Below are 17,162 nucleotides of genomic sequence, written 5' to 3'. Positions count from 1 at the left end.
TTACAAAGAAAACTAAAAAATGTTTTGCTGTGTGATAATGAAAACACAACATTTGAAACTTGTGGACTGTACCAAAGGCAATACTTTAGAGAAAAATGTAGTTTCAAATGCTTATGTTAGAAAAGAAAAGTTTAAAATCAAGGATCTAGGGGCACCTAACTAGCTCAGTCGGTAGAGCATGTGACTCTTGACCTCCCGGTGGTGAGTTGGAGTCCCATGTTGGGTGTGGAGATTACTTAAAAAAGATTAGGTTGAATATCAATAAAATAGGAAACAGAAAAACAGTAATGAAACCAAAAGCTGGTTTTTGGGGGGAAAAAATCAAAATTGACAAGCCCAGACTAAGAAAATAAAAGACATAAATTATCAAAAGCAGGAATGAAGAAGACTAAATACTTTACCCAAAAGATAGAGATTAAAGGGATTATCAGGGAATATCATAAATGACTTTATTTTTTTAAAGATTTTATTTATTTGACAGAGAGAGATAGCTAGAGAAAGAACACAAGCAGGGGGAGAGGGAGAAGCAGGCTTCATGCCAAGCAGGGAGCCCGATGTGGGGCTCAATCCCAGGACCCTGGGATCATGACCTGAGCCGAAGGCAGACGCTCAACGACTGAGCCACCCAGGCACCCCCATAAATGACTTTATGCTAACAAATTAGACAGTCTAGATGAAATGGACAAAGTCTAATTCAAATAACCAAATTAGACTTAAAAAAAAAAAAAAGACAATCTGAATAGATCTGTAACAAGTAAGTTCAGTGAATAATTCAAAAGCATCCCATAAAGAAAACCCCAGGCCCAGATGAGTTCACTGGTGAATCCCATCAAATATTTAAAGAAGAGATAATACCAATCTTCAAACTGATTCATAAAATGTAGTATGTTATAACTCATTCTATGAGGCCAGTGTTTTTCTGCTACCAGAGACATCACAATAAAAGGTAATCTACTGATTGTGATCCCTCAGAAACAGAGCCACAAAAATACTTTGACAAAGTGTTAGCAAACTGAATCCAGCAACGTATGAAAGGATTTGGGATCATAACCAAGTGGGATATATCCCAGAAATACAAGTATGGCTTAATATATGAAAATTAATTAATATAATATCTCATAATAATTAGTAGAATAAAGTAGAAGTCAGCAGACTTTCCGTATGGGGCCAGATTAAGTAAATATTTTTAGGGCTTCATTGGCCATACAGTTAGCTGTCACAACTCCTCAACCCTGCCAGTGTTTTCCAAAGGCAGCCATAGCCTATACGTGAACAAATAGACATAACTGTGCTCCAGTAAAACTTTATTTCTGGGCAATGAGATTTGAATTTCATATGATTTTCACATGTTGCATGATGTATCTTTAAAAAAAATTTCAACCATTTAAAAACATCAAAATCATTCTTGACTTGTGAGCCATATAAAAATAGGCAGCTGGTGAGGTTTATTGCCTCCTGGAATAAAGGACAAAAACCACATGATCATCTCAGTGGGATTGGTGGCCTCTAAAATGGCCCCCAAATAACCCCTGCCTCCTAGTACTCACACCCTTGTGTAATCTTTTCCCTTGAACGTGGACTGGACCTAGTGACTCATTTCTAACAATAGAATACTGCCAAAGAGATTGGATGTCACTTTGGAGATTAGGTTACCAAAAGACTGATTCTGTCTTGCTCTGCTTTCCCTCAGGGCTCCAGCTCTGGGGGGAGCAAGCTGTCCTATTGTGAGTAGCTCTGTGAAGAGGTCCATGTCACAAGGAACTGAGGGCTAGCCAACAGCCAGCAAGGACCTGAAACCTACCAAAAGCCAAATGAGTGAGCTTGGAATTGGATCTTCTGAGGTCTGCCAACAGCCACCTAAATAAGCTTGGAAGGGAGTTTGCCCCCAGTTAACCTTTGAGGTGAATGCAACTGTGACCAGTACCTTGATTACAGCCTTGTGACGAATCCTGAGTCAGAGGCACCCTGCTAAAGCCACCTGGGCCTGTATTCCTGTCCCACAGAAACCTGTGTGATAGTAAATACTTGTTGTTTTAAGCTGCTTAGTTTTGGGGTAATTTGTTAAGTAACAGTAGATCATTAGTACATCATCCGATACAGAAAAAACACATGACAAAATCCAACACCCATTCATAATAAAAAAAAAAATTCTCAACAAACTAGAAATAGAAAGGAGTTCTCGCAATCTGATCAGAAGCATCTACGAAAAACCTACCGCTAACCTCATACTTATTGATGAAAGACTGAATCCTTTACCCTAAGATCAGGAGCAAGGTGAGGATGCTAAATGTCACCATTTCTACCAACATTCTGTTGGAGATTCTAGCCAAATGCAATAAGCAGGAAAAAAAGGGGGGGGGGGCGCATACCGACAGGAAAGAAGTAAAACTGTCTATATTCTCAGATGACATAGTTCTAAAAGAAGTATCTGAAAATGACAAAACATTACTGAAAGAAATTAAAGACATGTATTAAGAGTATATATAGAACTCTTGGGCACCTGGGTGGCTCAGATGGTTGGGCATCTGCCTTCGGCTCAGGTCATGATCCCAGGGTCCTGGGATCGAGTCCCGCATCGGGCTCCCTGCTCAGCGGGGAGCCTGCTTCTCCCTCTGCCTCTCTCTGTCTCTGTCTCTTATGAATAAATAAAATCTTAAAAAAATAAGAGTATATAGAGAACTCTTATAATCAGTAATAAGTCCAATTAAAAATTGGGCCAAACACTTAGATATTTCACCAGGGAAAGAGATGAATGGCTAATAAGTACAAGAAAGGGTATTCATTACAGAACTGCAGCATAAAACCAGTAGGATTACAATCCATACCCACTAACATGGCTATAATCAAAAAGAGAGTGCCAAGTATTGGCAAGAATGTAGAGAAACAGACCTTCATGCATTGCTGGTGGGAATGTGAAATAGTGCAGCCACTTTGGAAAGCAGTTCGGTAGTTTCTTAAAAAGTCCAACATAAACATAGTGTAGGACCTAACAGTGCTAACCCTAGGCATCTATCCAGAAGAAATGGAAACAGGTCCACACAAAGACCTAAGACACATATCAGCCAAATAGAATGTATGGCTCCTATTTGGATCCTATTTGAACAAATCAACTTGACAAAGGCATTTATAAGACAATTGAGGAAACTTGAACACAGACGGGTTATCAGATATTAAGGAATTAAAGTCCTTATCTATTAGAAATATGTCCTGAAATATTTATAGGTGAAATAATATGTCTGGGATTTGCTTTAAAATACTGGAACAAAAAAGCAGAGGGAAATAGATGAAATAGAAATAGTAGAAATTAACAAATGTCAGAGCTTAATGTTGGTACATGTGCATTCTCTATTATTCACTCTTGTATATATTTGAAATTTTCCATTGTAAGTTAAAAAAATTAAACTCAGAACATGATCACTGTAGAAAAAGAGCCTTTAGGGGCTCCTGGATGGTTCAGTCGGTTAAGCATCTGCCTTTGGCTCGGGTCGTGATCTCAGGGTTCTGGGATTGAGCCCTGCATCGGGCTCCCTGCTCAGCGGACAGTCTGCTTCTCCCTCTTGCTCTGCCTGTCTCCCCAACTTGTGCTCTCTCTGTCTGAAATCTTAAAAAAAAAAAAAGCCTTTAAGAAATTCATAAAGGAGTACCTGGCTGGTCAGTTGGTGGAGCATGCGACTCTTGATCTGGGAATCATGAGTTTAAGCCCCATGTTGGGGGTAGAGATTACTTTAAAAAAAAAAAAAAACAAGGGCACATGAGAGGCTTAGTTGGCTAAGTGGCTGACTCTTGATTTCAGCTCAAGTCATGATCTCAGGGTCCTGGGATAGGAGCCCCATGTCGGGCTCGCACTTAGTGGAGTCTGCTTGAGGATTCTCTCTCTCCCTCTCCTTCTGCCCCTCTCCCTACACACGCTTGCTCGCTCTCTCAGAAATAAAATAAATAAATAAATATTTTATTTATTTATTTATTTTTAAGATTTTATTTATTTATTTGACAGAGAGAGACACAGTGAGAGGGAACACAAGCAGGGGGAGTGGGAGAGGGAGAAGCAGGCTTCCCGCTGAGCAGGGAGCCCAATGCGGGGGCTCGATCCCAGGACCCTGGGACCATGACCCGAGCCGAAGGCAGACGCCCAACGACTGAGCCACCCAGGTGCCCCAATAAATCTTTTCAAAAAAAGTCATAAGGACAAGTAGGTAGTAATATTCCATAACTTAGTTTGTTCAAGCCCGATACCGGTCTGTCCTCAGTACACCTTGCAAAAATCCACCCATTTCATTACTGCCATGCAAAAGGTTATCTTGAGCAGAGATTTAAATGAAAGAGCAGAGGGGCGCCTGGGTGGCTCAGTCATTAAGTGTCTGCCTTTGGTTCAGGTCATGATCCCAGTGTCCTGGGATCAAGCCCCACATCAGGCTCCCTGCTCAGCAGGAAGCCCGCTTCTCCCTCTCCCACTCCCCCTGCTTGTGTTCCTACTCTCCCTGTCTCTCTGTCAAATAAATAAAATCTTTAAAAAAAACAATAAATAAATGAAAGCACAGAGACAGAGCTTTCAGTCTTCATGTTTCACCACTTGCTCACAAGTTTTAAGCTAGCTTTCTGGTATTTCTGTATTTGCAAAAAGCATATAGGTCTCCTATGAGCACAGAGGTAGTTTGCTGTTAAACATTTCCAAATGAGAATGAAGCATCATCATCCCCTCGTGCTAATTCTCATACACAGCACAGCCTTTCTTCTTTGTGAATGACACCTGCCTCTTCCTCAATGTGAAAGGTCCCAGGATTTATAACTGCTTTTATTTGGGGTATGGAAGTTTTACAGTTCATATGTATACACGTGTGCTTAATGAGAATTGTGCATGATTTACTAAAGATGTGTTCCTGTGTGTTTATTCATTATTTTCTCCTTTTTCCATTTTTCAGTACATGTACTAGCCTTAGCAAGTTCTGTTCCAAACTCAGGCACCTTGACTTGGCTTCCTGTACATCAATAACAAACATGTCTCTTAAAGCTCTGAGGTAAATGTCTTATAACAAGAGTATCCAATAATCAGAACAAATACTGATTTTTTTTTTTATTTCAAATGACTGAAATAAAGTTGGAATTGAAGGAAACTGTGTTTTATGGATATGTACTAAAGTTCAGAATAGATCTTTTGTTTTATCACTTGCCCAAATTACAGAACACATTCAGGTGAAATGACTAGAGGTAATTAGGATTTCTGAATAGACTGGTATAGCGTATACACGAATGATTAGATTTCTATGAAGGCTTGGTTGCCCCCACTCCCCAGAACGCCACATATCATTATAGCTTAGTGATCAGAACAGCACTCCGGAATCAGGTGATTAACCAGGTACCTTGAACAAATATAACCCTTGTGAGCTTTTCCTTATCATCTCATAGTCCTGTTGTTAGAGTTAAACAGTATTATTGTTTGATAATATTAGGCCAAACCATACAAAGTTGCCAGTATTTGACAACTTTTGGCTTCATGTGGTTCAACCTAACATATATAAAGTGCTTAGGAGAGTTTCTGGCATATAGTAAGCACTCAGTAAGTTTCATTTTAATATTAATGTATTTTTTTAAAGTACGTTATAGAAGGTGTACCTTAAATGGAGGGTGAAATGCCCATTCTCTTTGTATCTTTACTTTTTTATCAGTCTTTTACAGGTAATTATGGTCCCATGTATTGGTTATGCTCATAAATAATAAAAATTAAGCTATTAAAAGAAGAAATATAGATTTAGTTGAGTATAAGTAATCTAGAAAGGGCTTCTAGACCTTCCTTATGAATACTGAGTACATATGTTTCTAAGGCCATTTGCCATGTGGGATAATAAATAGGATAATACAACAGCATTTATGGTTTATAAAATATTTTCACATAAATGATTTCATTTATTTGAAAACCATGTGAGGCAGATAGGACAGACACTTACAGATAAGAAAATCTAAAACACTTTTGAATGCCAGGTACTGTGATTGAACCTCACTGAATAAGGTATTGTTGCTGCCCTTTAGCTGCTCAGAGTGTAGTGGGAGAAAAAAATAATAATAAACATGTTGTCATACTACAGTGTTATAAGAAGTGAGTGCTTCCATTTGGGAAGAACATAGGCTATGGCTGATCTTACATTAAGAGAAGTTCAGGCAGGTTTCCTAAAGTGACTTGTCTGAAGTCACACTATTAATGTTGAAGAATGGACTTGAACCAGAATCCCCTGCCTTCATTTTATAAAACAATTAAAGCAATATTTTCCAAAGAATGTCATAGAGCTTGGGATTCCTGCATAGTTCAAATGTGAAATCAAAGATGATACTGATATTTGATAGAAGGCAGAGATCAAGCACAGTATAGCCTAAATTTAGCCTATGGAGACCGTACTCTAGAGACTTCACAGATAAGGAAAATTTATAGATCCTTTGTAACTTTTTAAATAAGAATTTAAACGTCTTCATTATTACTTTGATAAGTAATAGAATTACTTGATAAAGAATCTGAATCTAAACTCTTCACAAATTACTCTGTTAACTTGAACAGGTCACTTAGTTCCCATTTCCTTTCCCGAGACCATTTAAACATGTGATTAAGTGCATAAAGAATATATTTGAAAAGGATAAACCTCCATAACAGTCTAATATATCTGAAAAACAATATTGTGCTTTGTGTCGAACCATGAGAGACTATGGACTCTGAGAAACAAACTGAGGGTTCTAGAGGGGAGGGGGGTGGGGGGATGGGTTATCCTGGTGATGGGTATTAAAGAGGGCACGTTCTGCATGGAGCACTGGGTGTTATACGCAAACAATGAATCATGGAACACTGCATCAAAAACTAATGATGTGATGTATGGTGATTAACATAACATAATAAAAAAAAATTTTTGTGCTTTGTGCTTGTTAGTTTAGCTGGATTTGAGATAGCCCTCCTAGTGATACAGTCCCACCTGAACTCAACCAACATTGATAAATATGCATTGTTGTTGTGAGATTGCCTGTATTCTAAATCTGTGTTAAGTAAATGAGTATATCCTTGTGGGAAAGCATGGGGCTGTAGCCATTTCCTGACTAAATAGCCAGTAAAGTGAGACTTTGGTGCCTTTGGAAATGGATTTAGTCATATATTTGTTTCATTTTGTTTTGTCCTAAGTGAGGGATGTCCACTGTTGGAGCAATTAAACATTTCCTGGTGTGACCAAGTAACCAAGGATGGCATCCAAGCACTAGTGAGAGGCTGTGGGGGTCTCAAGGCCTTATTCTTAAAAGGCTGCACACAGGTAATACTCCATGTAGTGCTTGTGAATTTTAGAAGAACCGTGAACTTTGAAGGCAGCCCAAGGATGTTGGCTGGAGGAATATGTAGTTGTATATTAATGACCAAAGATACATGCTTACCAAAAATTAAAGTGTCTTCCTTAGAGTAAAAAAAATATGAAAAGAATTAACATCTGACCAAAGATAAAATTTTTGAGGGGAGGCAAGATGGGGAGACAAAATCACACTGAACATGCACCATAGGCAGGAAGCATCTTACGCAATTTAATCTGAGAAGAAAAGTTGCCATGTTGTCACTGCCTGAGACCTTGAACTGGAGACACAAGGAAAGCAGTCTTAGCAATTTTCACTAGTTGTTTAACTACCAGGTTAAATGTGCCAAGTATACAGAACCTGCATTTTATAGTGTTGGTGTTTACTTCCTGCCAGTCACATTACAAATCCCAATATGTTTGGTCATTAAAGATTTTACTATCTTCGTATTTTACTGTTATTTAAAAAAGGAATTGACATGGCAGCATCTCGAAGGAAATAACCAAAAGTGAGTTTAGAAGTGACTGACAAAGTAGGGCTAAGCTCTTGTGACATTATTTTATTAATGGTTACTGGAACCATGCCTTGGATTTTGTTAAAAGTGCTCTTATTCCATATTACTGTTATGATTGTTTAAAAAAAAAAAATTCCGGGCACTGGGTGGCTCAGTTGGTTAAGCGACTGCCTTCGGCTCAGGTCATGATCCTGGAGTCCCGGGATCGAGTCCCGCATCGGGCTCCCTGCTCGGCGGGGAGCCTGCTTTTCCCTCTGACCCTCCCCCTTCTCATGTGCTCTCTCTCATTCTCTCTCTCTCTCTCAAATAAATAAATAAAATCTTTAAAAAAAAAAAAAATTCCTGTAAGGTACACACTACATACTAAGATCGGCTATCATTCCTGTTAAAAAAAGTTTTTACCAAGCTTAAGATGAAGCTTTGTGTTTGAAAGTTAGAAGATGGTGGTTGTACATTATTTCATTTAGAAAATATAAAAATTCATTTTGTTTTGAAGCTAGGTGTTAAACTGGAATAGCTCTTATACCCCAGAGAATGGGGCAGTTGTGCCCTTCCCTTGACATTCCTTTGTTGTTTAATTCTTTAGAATCTTAATAATTGTTTTTTTTAATCCCGAGAGATTAAATAGTAGACATGTTAAGAAAACAAAAATGAAACTGTAACCAAAATTTTAAAATAAAGTTTAAAAAATAAAAAAGTACCCTTATTCCTTCACCGTGATGGGAGGAGTTCCATTGTTTGAAACAGAGCTTTGAAAGTAAGACTGCCTTAAAACAACAGCTTGAGCTTCTGGTTATTTATGGAATCCTGAAAAATATTGATTGGAATGCACCATTATAATCAATTACTTGCCATCTGTTCTCAGCACTGTATGTATGGCACTGATCTTCCAGCAGCAGATAAACCGGATTCCTTTCTCAGCTTCTGCTCCCCAAAGTTTGTTTTTAAAAAAAACTTTTTATATAGGAAGTATAGAAGTGTGAAAATTATTTTAGCTTCATAATCCCTGAGCAAAATGCTGTGAGGCATACTTAATTTTTATCAGAAGAAACATCCATAAACATTAGGCAGTGTTTATTTTATCTTTTCCTTGATTTGATGGTCATGTGAATTTGATGTGGTTGAAACTGATGAAAAATACTGATAACCATACTAATGACATGAATTACACCTTTATGTGACTAAGGGTCATTGTTTCTGGTTCACTGTTCTTTGAAACCTGGTTGGCTGTATTTAGAATATATTGATGAAAGTGTATACTCCTGAATCTTTGTCCCTTGAAACAATGTTAGTAATCATTTTTTTCTGTCTTTTTAATTTTTCTAGCTAGAAGATGAAGCTCTCAAGTACATAGGTGCACACTGTCCTGAACTGGTGACTTTGAACTTGCAGACTTGCTTAGTAAGCAGTCCTTCCCACAACTCTTTTGTATTTGTAATTCATTGCAGTAATATTGTACAAGCTTCAGTCATCAAGACCAGTGGTTTTTTCCACTTCAGCCCTGGGGACACAGGAAACGCACAGATGATTCTTTGCATGCTTAATGATACTCACTCCTAAGGTCTTTGACATAAGTCATATAGAAGATAGCTCATGCAGAATTCCAAATAAGCTAACTGTAACTCCACCCCTTTTCTTTTCTGCTTTTTAGAAGTGAATTATTCACAGACTTTAGTACTTAGAATATTTTTGGTTAATTAATTGCAGTCATGCCAGTGAAGATCTATCAGCGAGGGGGCGCCTGGGTGGCTCAGTCGTTAAACGTCTGCCTTCGGCTCAGGTCATGATCCCAGGGTCCTGGGATCGAGCCCCGCATCGGGCTCCCTGCTCGGCGGGAAGCCTGCTTCTCCCTCTCCCACTCCCCCTGCTTGTGTTCCCTCTCTCGCTGTGTCTCTCTCTGTCAAATAAATAAAATCTTTAAAAAAAAAAAAAGAAAAAGATCTATCAGTGAGTCATTAACGAATGGGAACCACTGATCTAAACAGATGACAAGCAAAATGTACTCTCTAAATTATTTCCAGGTAGTATTTGTAGTTCACATTGGGCTTGTTTAGACTGTCAGCGTTTTTGTGTCTATGCCCAAACCCCTGCATTTTGCTCAGAGAATTTGCTAAAACTTTTCAGGGTCCTAGAACACTGACAGTACACTTTTAGCTTTTCTCTCTTGCCTTGAAAATTACAATTATGTGTTGCCTTGCAGTGAGAGCCTCTCATGGCAGTGAAAAAGAGTTGATGAAGGTTTGCCTTGTTTTTGCTAAAACTTCTGCTCATTATCCCCTCCCTTTCTTGTATGATCACCTGAAACTTGAGACCATAATGGTTGTTTAGTGACACATAAGGGAGTGGGGGGATGGGTTAGCCTGGTGATGGGTATTAAAGAGGGCACATACTGAATCGAGCACTGGGTGTTATACGCAAACAATGAATCATGGAACACTACATCAAAAACTAATGATGTAATGTATGGTGATTAACATAATAAAAAAAAAAGTGACACATAAAGGGCCACATTTTGTGCAATTGAAGCAACCTCCCCTTCCAGCCCTTAAGGGATGGTGCTGATAATGATCTACTTGGGAGGCTCCTGAAGACTGAGTTAAAGGAATGACATTCCTTTTAAGTCTGATCACCGCTTCCTTTTAATTCTGATTGCCATAGTTGCTAACTCTCAGAATTTGCCTACTATTCATTTATGAAACCGAAATATTTGGCCTGACAGGAAGAGCTTACACAACTGCTGTAAACATGAAACCATCATCTTACAATGATAGGAAAAAACTATTCTCGGGGATCTTTGGATCTTACGTGTATGTATCTACACACAGATACACTCTATGTATTTGTGTGGATATATTTACATACACATATATGCCATACCTACTGTTTGCTGTTTTAATTTCATATCCTTGACCCTTCCAGCAGACAGAAATCACAGTCGGTAAGCACAAAGAACCAGTTCTATCATCTGTTTATTTTACTCTTTCCCTTCACCCAGATCTTAGGATATAAGGCATTCCTTCTGTAGAATGTGATGCAATGATCCTCATTCCTAAGACTTCACGTTTCTGCCCCAAAACTGTTGACGTGACCAAAGTACATTCTCAGTCCATTCTATTTTTCTTGACTAAGTTGAAAACATAAAAGTTTAGTAAATTTTATTCTTTTTAAACTTTGAAGAATTGTTACGTATGACTTTCCTCCTCTTTCTTCTTCAGTAATCCCTTATGGACTTGAAAACACTAAGGAACAGGCAGCACAGCTCTATAGTACTTTCCTAATATGTGACACAAATTCTCATTGGCCTGATAAAAGGAATTTAATTGAATCTACCCCATGATGCACCTCATGCTGTTCCCAGCCCCTTACGTTAAAAGAATCCCATTATAGCTTCTTCCCTTTACACCAAAAATGAGCACAGGGATGCTTGGCTGGCTCAGTCATGTGACTCTGATCTCAGGGTTGTGAGTTCAAGCCCCATGTTGGGCGTGGAGCCTACTTAAAAAAAGAAAAGAAATGAGCGCAGATTCTCTCACAAGTAAATCAAAAGGAACTGAAAAGGAGAAACAGTGTGTTCATTTTCTTTTAGGTCTGCTACCTGATTGATATTAAATCGGTTTTATTTCTTTTTGGTGCTTATTTTCCCAGGTAACGTTTTTTCCTTCTTTTTCTTCTGCTACATTACTAATACCTGTGGGGGTTTTTTGCTCTTTTTTTTTTTTAGCAAATCACAGATGAAGGTCTCATTACTATATGCAGAGGGTGCCATAAGTTACAGTCCCTCTGTGCCTCCGGCTGCGCCAACATCACTGATGCCATCCTGAATGCTCTAGGTCAGAACTGCCCTCGGCTTAGGTAAACATTTCTTGTTGAGCTCAAAAAACCAGGGAAAAGGAACAAACGCCTGCTTCATCCAAATTTATTCCTTGGAACTTTGAGATTTTTAAGGGAGACGCTACAAGGCTACTACCCTTTTAGATGCTAACCTGTTGGCTCTGTACCTCATTTGATTACATGTAATTGGCTTAAACCAAGGGGTGATAGTTTCCTACCTCTTGCTCTGCATACTAGAGGAAAAAAAATTTAAACATTTTATTTCATTACTTGAGAAATGAAATAAAGGCATTTTCTCTTATTAATACTTCCATATAATTCCTTTTTGAAGAAAGTTTTTAAAGTCCTACCCTGTGGTTATTTACCTTGTGGTAACGATGCCAGGTACTTAGCAATCAGTATTTAAAAAGAAAAACCAGCCCTGCAGGAAAACTCCTTTGTGCTCGTGGTCTTTTAGAGCAAGCCTGATTTCTCTATGGTTCCTCCTCTTTGCCTAAATATAGGATTGGCTGAATATTTACTAAGAATGCTGTGTTAGCATACACATGTTTTCGAAACCCACGTTGGTTCTGTAAAAGCACACAGCATGCTATTTTGTAATAAATAGGGATGATCCCCATACATCTTTTTTGCTTTTAAAATAGAACTTTTATTGTACTTATGTTAGATATGTTAACCATTGTTTTAAGTGATTTGCAAATATTAATTCATTCAGTCCTCATAATAGCATATAAACAGTTGTTATCTCCATATTACAGATGAGAAAACTGAAGCACAGAGAGGTCAGGTAACCTGTTCAAGGTCTCACAGCTAGTGAGTTCAGGAGCAAGGATTCAAACTCAGGCAGTCTGGCTCTAGAGCCCAGGAAACCACATATAATAATCACTATAAACCCATATAACTTTATTAAAGCTTTTTGTTATCACCTGGCCAGGGGCCTAACCATAGTTATTAAAAGTTGACTGGATTATCAGAATTCCTTGATAGATCATAAACTTGGTCAAACTTAATAATATCAGAGGCCTGGGGCTTAGGAGGTAGCCGGACTCCTCCCTAAAAATACTATGCGTTACCTTTTTCTCTTTTAAAGCGAGTGTTCGGCTCCTTACTCCTTCATGGTTTATCTTATTGTCCAAACAGAAAGGCTCTCAAATATGATAATCAAAAGTTAGGTTCAGTCAGATCATGCTTTTCCATTAGAAATTTTTCTAATTAATTGGTAGTTGATAATGATTTATTTTACTGTAGCTTTATTTGTTTCAACTCATGTAGTAAGTAATTTGTAAGCAAACATAAAGATGTTATTTGGTACTGTTGTGCAGATGCCGCCAAACTTTTCACAGAAAAGAGCTACCTTTGAGTCCCCTGTCCTGTGGTTTTAGTATTTCGGTTAGTGTTTAGCAGTTCCTGAGTAGGAGAGTGGCTGCCAGCTCAGCCCCACTCTGCACTGGGCCTCCCTGGGAGCCTGTGGGAGGAGGCAGGAAGCTTAAGGGCATTTTTTCATAAGTATGGAATTTCATACTTGGGACAGGCCTGTAATTAATCAGTCCCTTCATAGCATTTTTAAAAGCTATTTAAATCTGAGTGAGCCTTCATGTAAAATAGGGAAAGAGAATAATTTTCTTGAGCAACAGATTAATTGAAACAGAGTATTTAGCGCCATTTCCTTTGTTTTCTAGGAGCAGGCTGCCCTCTGGGGGTAAGCAGTATGCCATCAAGGCTTTTTAAATGCATTTTTCATGCATTTTGGCATTAACTACAAGCTTCTATTACATTCTTCTGATTGCATCACCCTGAAATGTGGTGGTATTTACAGGACCGCTTTATAATGACTCCATGAAAATGAATGGCAAGATCTGTATACAGACTTGCTTAGCTGTTTATGTCACTATATGATGCAGTGCTTAGGGAATGGGAGGTTATTTTCTTAAATTCTTGCTGTTCTAATAAACCCAGTTTTCAGGGAACCAAGGGGCTTGACTTTCACTTTGCTTTTTTTTTAACAGAATATTAGAAGTGGCAAGATGTTCTCAATTAACAGATGTAGGCTTTACCACTCTGGCCAGGGTAAGTATTTTCTCCAGGTTCTGTAGGTTTGGTTTGGATTTTTTTTTTTTTTTTTCCAGAAGAGTGAGCACTGAGGGAAAAGTGGAATGGCGGCAGAATGGAGGGTGTGGGGTGTGAGGGCACTTCTTGTGGCTGGTGGGCCTGAACATTCTCGTGCTGCAGCTGCAGGCCCATAGAACATAGACTGCTCTGGAAACACAGACATGCATTGGAGAACATGATGCTCCTTCTTTAGACTTGATTTGCCACGTTTTCACTGATGGTAAACTAGGGAGGGCCTTCCTAGTGCTTTGTGAAAAAACTTTCTTGGTTGTTCAGTATGTGACTGGTGGGTGAGAGTAACATTGAAGGAAACATATGGGCCTGATTTTAAATGGAGACGGTTTAAGAGATTTTTTTGTGTTCTCCAGAATAAATACTTGGAATGGTTTATAAATCACTGTATAATAGTAGTATTTAAAATTATACTGTCTTTAACTAGTATGTAATGGAATATGGGGAGGAACATTTGCTTTCAGGCAGATTGATGGAAGACTAATGGGTTGGGGGGGGCAGTGCATGGCATAACTCAGTGAGGACACAAAGCTTACCTTCCATTCCTCCAAAGAAATCATTTTCATGGGGCGCCTGGGTGGCTCAGATGGTCAAGCGTCTGCCTTCGGCTCAGGTCATGATCCCAGGGTCCTGGGATCGAGTCCCGCATTGGGCTCCCGATGCTTCTCCCTCTGCCTCTCTCTCTCTCTCATGAATAAATAAATAAAATCTTAAAAAAAAAAAAATCATTTTCATTAAATTATTTATGGTTGGCATGATCTGTATTATCTTGGTATTAGTGTTCAGAACATTTATTCCCTTGGGCTTACAAGATGTTAGATACTTCAAATGTAGAATAATTGAGAAATTTCCACTGTGATCAAGGTCTTTTAAAATGTATGATTAATGAAGGCAGAAAGTGACGTTAGAATGACAGAAGATTTTGTCAGTGTATTTAATACTACTTCTTAGTTTTCTGGCTTTAAATTTTCCCATGTTTTAAATGTTCGTGTTATAATGTTTGGTTTTGTATCCTGTAGAATTGCCATGAGCTTGAAAAAATGGACTTAGAAGAGTGTGTTCAGGTAAGAGTGTGGATCTTTACTCAGAAATACAGAATCATAGGGGCGCCTGGGGTGGTTCAGTTGGTTGGGCTTGGTTTCAGCTTGCAGTCAAATGCTCTACCACTGAGCTATACCCCCCGGTTTCAGCTTGCAGAGGTTTCAGCTTGCAGAGTCGTGGGATCAAGCTCAGCGGGGAGTCTGCTTGAGATTCTCTCCCTCACCCACCCCCCTTTGCCCCTCCCCCGTAAAATAAATAAATCTTAAAAAAAAAAGAAATACAGTATGATAGAAACTTACAAAAAAGAAAAAGAAACTTACATAATACATGCACATCAAAACATTCAGTTCCCTACTCTAATGTCATGTAGTGCCTGGCAGCACTGCTGATTCTTCCTTTATTGAGGTGTCCTCCAGGCATCCCAGGCAGAAGTGCACAGTATACGTGGTAAGGAACTAGGAAAATACATTTCCACTTTCTTACCAGTGGAAAGAAAGAAGGCCCAAGCATTCAGGCCATAAAGATGTTAAAATGTTTCCTTAAACCTACAGGATTATAATACTAGTAAATAATTAAAGCCCCATCACATGGACAATATAGCACTGCCCTTTTTTTTTTTTTTAAGTTTAATGAGACCGTGGACTCCTTACATCATTAGCCCTGGAGATCCAACTCTGCCTTTTGGACAGACAGACAGACTGACCAAATACTGCCTTAACAGCAATTCTTTTATTACCAGTTATAAGAGCTTTAAGATTACTAGTTGATCAGAGAGAAATTTTGAAGGGGGACTCCTAAAAAGAAGATAGATTAATAAAAATTTTTTAATGGTAAAAATAAAGATAACTTCTAGTAACTGTAGGGGTCAATTTTTTCTGAATTACTTGTTATCCAGACACTCTTTAGCAACTATTCTTACTAAACTAAAACTTGGGGCACCTGGTTGGTTCAGATGGTTGAGCGTCTGCCTTCGGCTCAGGTCTTGATCCCGGGATCCCGGGATCAAGTCCCGCATCTGGCTCCCTGCTCCTTGGGGAGCCTGCTTCTCCCTCTGCCTCTGCACCTCTCTCTCTGTCTCTCATGAATAAATAAATAAAACCTTTAAAAAATAATAATAAACTAAAACTGTTCACATCCATCTACCTCTTGCGTATGCCTGAGTGTCCTGTGTGTCCTCTCCAATGTTACTCCCTCTCAATGATGTGCACACACCTTCCCTCCCCAACCTTCCATCCCCCACCATTTCTTAGCCCCTGTGAAGCTATGTATGTTATAGGCATCATCATCATTTCAGAGTTGGAGGAGCATTTGAAAAGAAGCACTGATTTACTTTCCAGCCTAAGATAACTATAAAAGACTGTTCTTCCTTCAAGAGTTCCTCCTTCTTTAATGTTCATAGTTAACCCAGATTCCAGCAGTGCCTTTTCTGTCACCTTCGGGAAAATACCTGACACCCAAGATACCAAATCAGAGTTATGGCATGGCTTATAAAATATAGGCCAAATATACTTAAAATTTGAGGGTATTTTCACATTAATTTTTTTTTCACATTTGAGCAGCGTTTTTCACATGGAGCAGCATCTTCTGATTCTTTTCTGTGGTGGTTCTAGGGAGCTAAAGTCCAGTGGGTAGAAGTTACAAAGGGACAGATTTTCATTCATTTCAAAAACAAAAGAGAACTTTCAACAGACCTGTTCAAAGATGAAGACTACAGATGACTAGACGTGTTCAAAGAACAGGTTCAAGTAGCCAATGGGATTTCAGTCTTAAGATTCTGTTATTTTATGATTAATATCAGGATATCAGTTTAGAATACAAGTGTACTCAAGAATGAGGTACAGCTGGGGCGCCTGGGTGGCTCAGTTGTTAAGCGTCTGCCTTCGGCTCAGGTCATGATCCCAGGGTCCTGGGATCGAGCCCCGCATCGGGCTCCCTGCTCGGTGGGAGGCCTGCTTCTCCCTCTCCCACTTCCCCTGCTTGTGTTCCCTCTCTCACTGTGTCTCTCTCTGTCAAATAAATAAATAAAATCTTTAAAAAAAAAAAAAAAAGAATGAGGTACAGCCATGAAGCTTTTTTGGAATTATACGTATAATAAATTTATGTGTTTCTTTCAGATAACAGATAGCACGTTAATCCAACTTTCTATACACTGTCCTCGACTTCAAGTATTGGTAAGTTTGACTTTTTAAAAGTTTTATGTGTTCATTGGATTTAATCAAAACCCAGCTCTTACTTTCTTCTTGGTGTCTGGCTTCCATTTGGGAAAAGTATATTTCTATAAATTACCAATTTATAGAGGACCAAGGGATTATGTATCAATACTAGGAGGTAGAAAAGTGACATG

At 38.8% G+C, this 17,162-nt stretch overlaps 1 protein-coding gene across 3 annotated transcripts in view; it reads left to right on the top strand.

Moving 5' to 3' along the window:
• The window catches only part of FBXL20 (F-box and leucine rich repeat protein 20), a 100,950-nt gene that overhangs the window by 73,766 nt on the left and 10,022 nt on the right, over nucleotides 1-17,162 (top strand). For all 3 annotated transcript variants that reach the window (XM_045888992.3, XM_045888993.3, XM_054510828.2), the window contains exons 7-13: nucleotides 4,920-5,015; nucleotides 7,154-7,280; nucleotides 9,152-9,226; nucleotides 11,547-11,677; nucleotides 13,663-13,723; nucleotides 14,797-14,841; nucleotides 16,933-16,989. In XM_045888992.3, coding sequence (XP_045744948.1) covers nucleotides 4,920-5,015; nucleotides 7,154-7,280; nucleotides 9,152-9,226; nucleotides 11,547-11,677; nucleotides 13,663-13,723; nucleotides 14,797-14,841; nucleotides 16,933-16,989 — 592 coding nt within the window. The remainder of the gene's footprint in view (nucleotides 1-4,919; nucleotides 5,016-7,153; nucleotides 7,281-9,151; nucleotides 9,227-11,546; nucleotides 11,678-13,662; nucleotides 13,724-14,796; nucleotides 14,842-16,932; nucleotides 16,990-17,162) is intronic.

Source organism: Mirounga angustirostris, unplaced genomic scaffold (genome assembly GCF_029215605.1).
Source record: "Mirounga angustirostris isolate CCGP_5_RB_7025 unplaced genomic scaffold, mMirAng1.0.hap1 SCAF_17, whole genome shotgun sequence".
Classification (NCBI taxonomy): Eukaryota; Metazoa; Chordata; class Mammalia; order Carnivora; family Phocidae; genus Mirounga; species Mirounga angustirostris.
Note: the sequence above shows the minus strand (reverse complement) of the source record. Positions and strands in the feature narration are given on the sequence as shown.